The following is a 201-nucleotide window of genomic DNA, read 5'->3' on the forward strand; positions in this document are numbered from 1 at the left end:
CCACAGGTAAACATCGACACGGTGGTGATGTGGGCTTACTCGCACGTGATGGTCGGTCTGCAGTTCTTCGTCCCCCTCGGCATCATCTCCTTCGCCTACATCAGGATGGGCTGGGAGCTGTGGGGAGCGCAGACCCCCGGAAACGCTGAGGATGCCAGGGACGCCCACGTTCTGAAGAATAAGAAGAGGGTGAGTGGAAGG

At 59.2% G+C, this 201-nt stretch overlaps 1 protein-coding gene across 3 annotated transcripts in view; it reads left to right on the forward strand.

Moving 5' to 3' along the window:
- Positions 1–201, forward strand: part of LOC119588503 (substance-K receptor-like) — a gene marked incomplete at its 5' end in the record, with an annotated part of 19,283 nt that overhangs the window by 6,013 nt on the left and 13,069 nt on the right. For all 3 annotated transcript variants that reach the window (XM_037937147.1, XM_037937148.1, XM_037937149.1), the window contains 1 exon segment: positions 7–189. In XM_037937147.1, coding sequence (XP_037793075.1) covers positions 7–189 — 183 coding nt within the window.

Source organism: Penaeus monodon, chromosome 24, assembly GCF_015228065.2.
Source record: "Penaeus monodon isolate SGIC_2016 chromosome 24, NSTDA_Pmon_1, whole genome shotgun sequence".
NCBI classification, from domain to species: Eukaryota; Metazoa; Arthropoda; class Malacostraca; order Decapoda; family Penaeidae; genus Penaeus; species Penaeus monodon.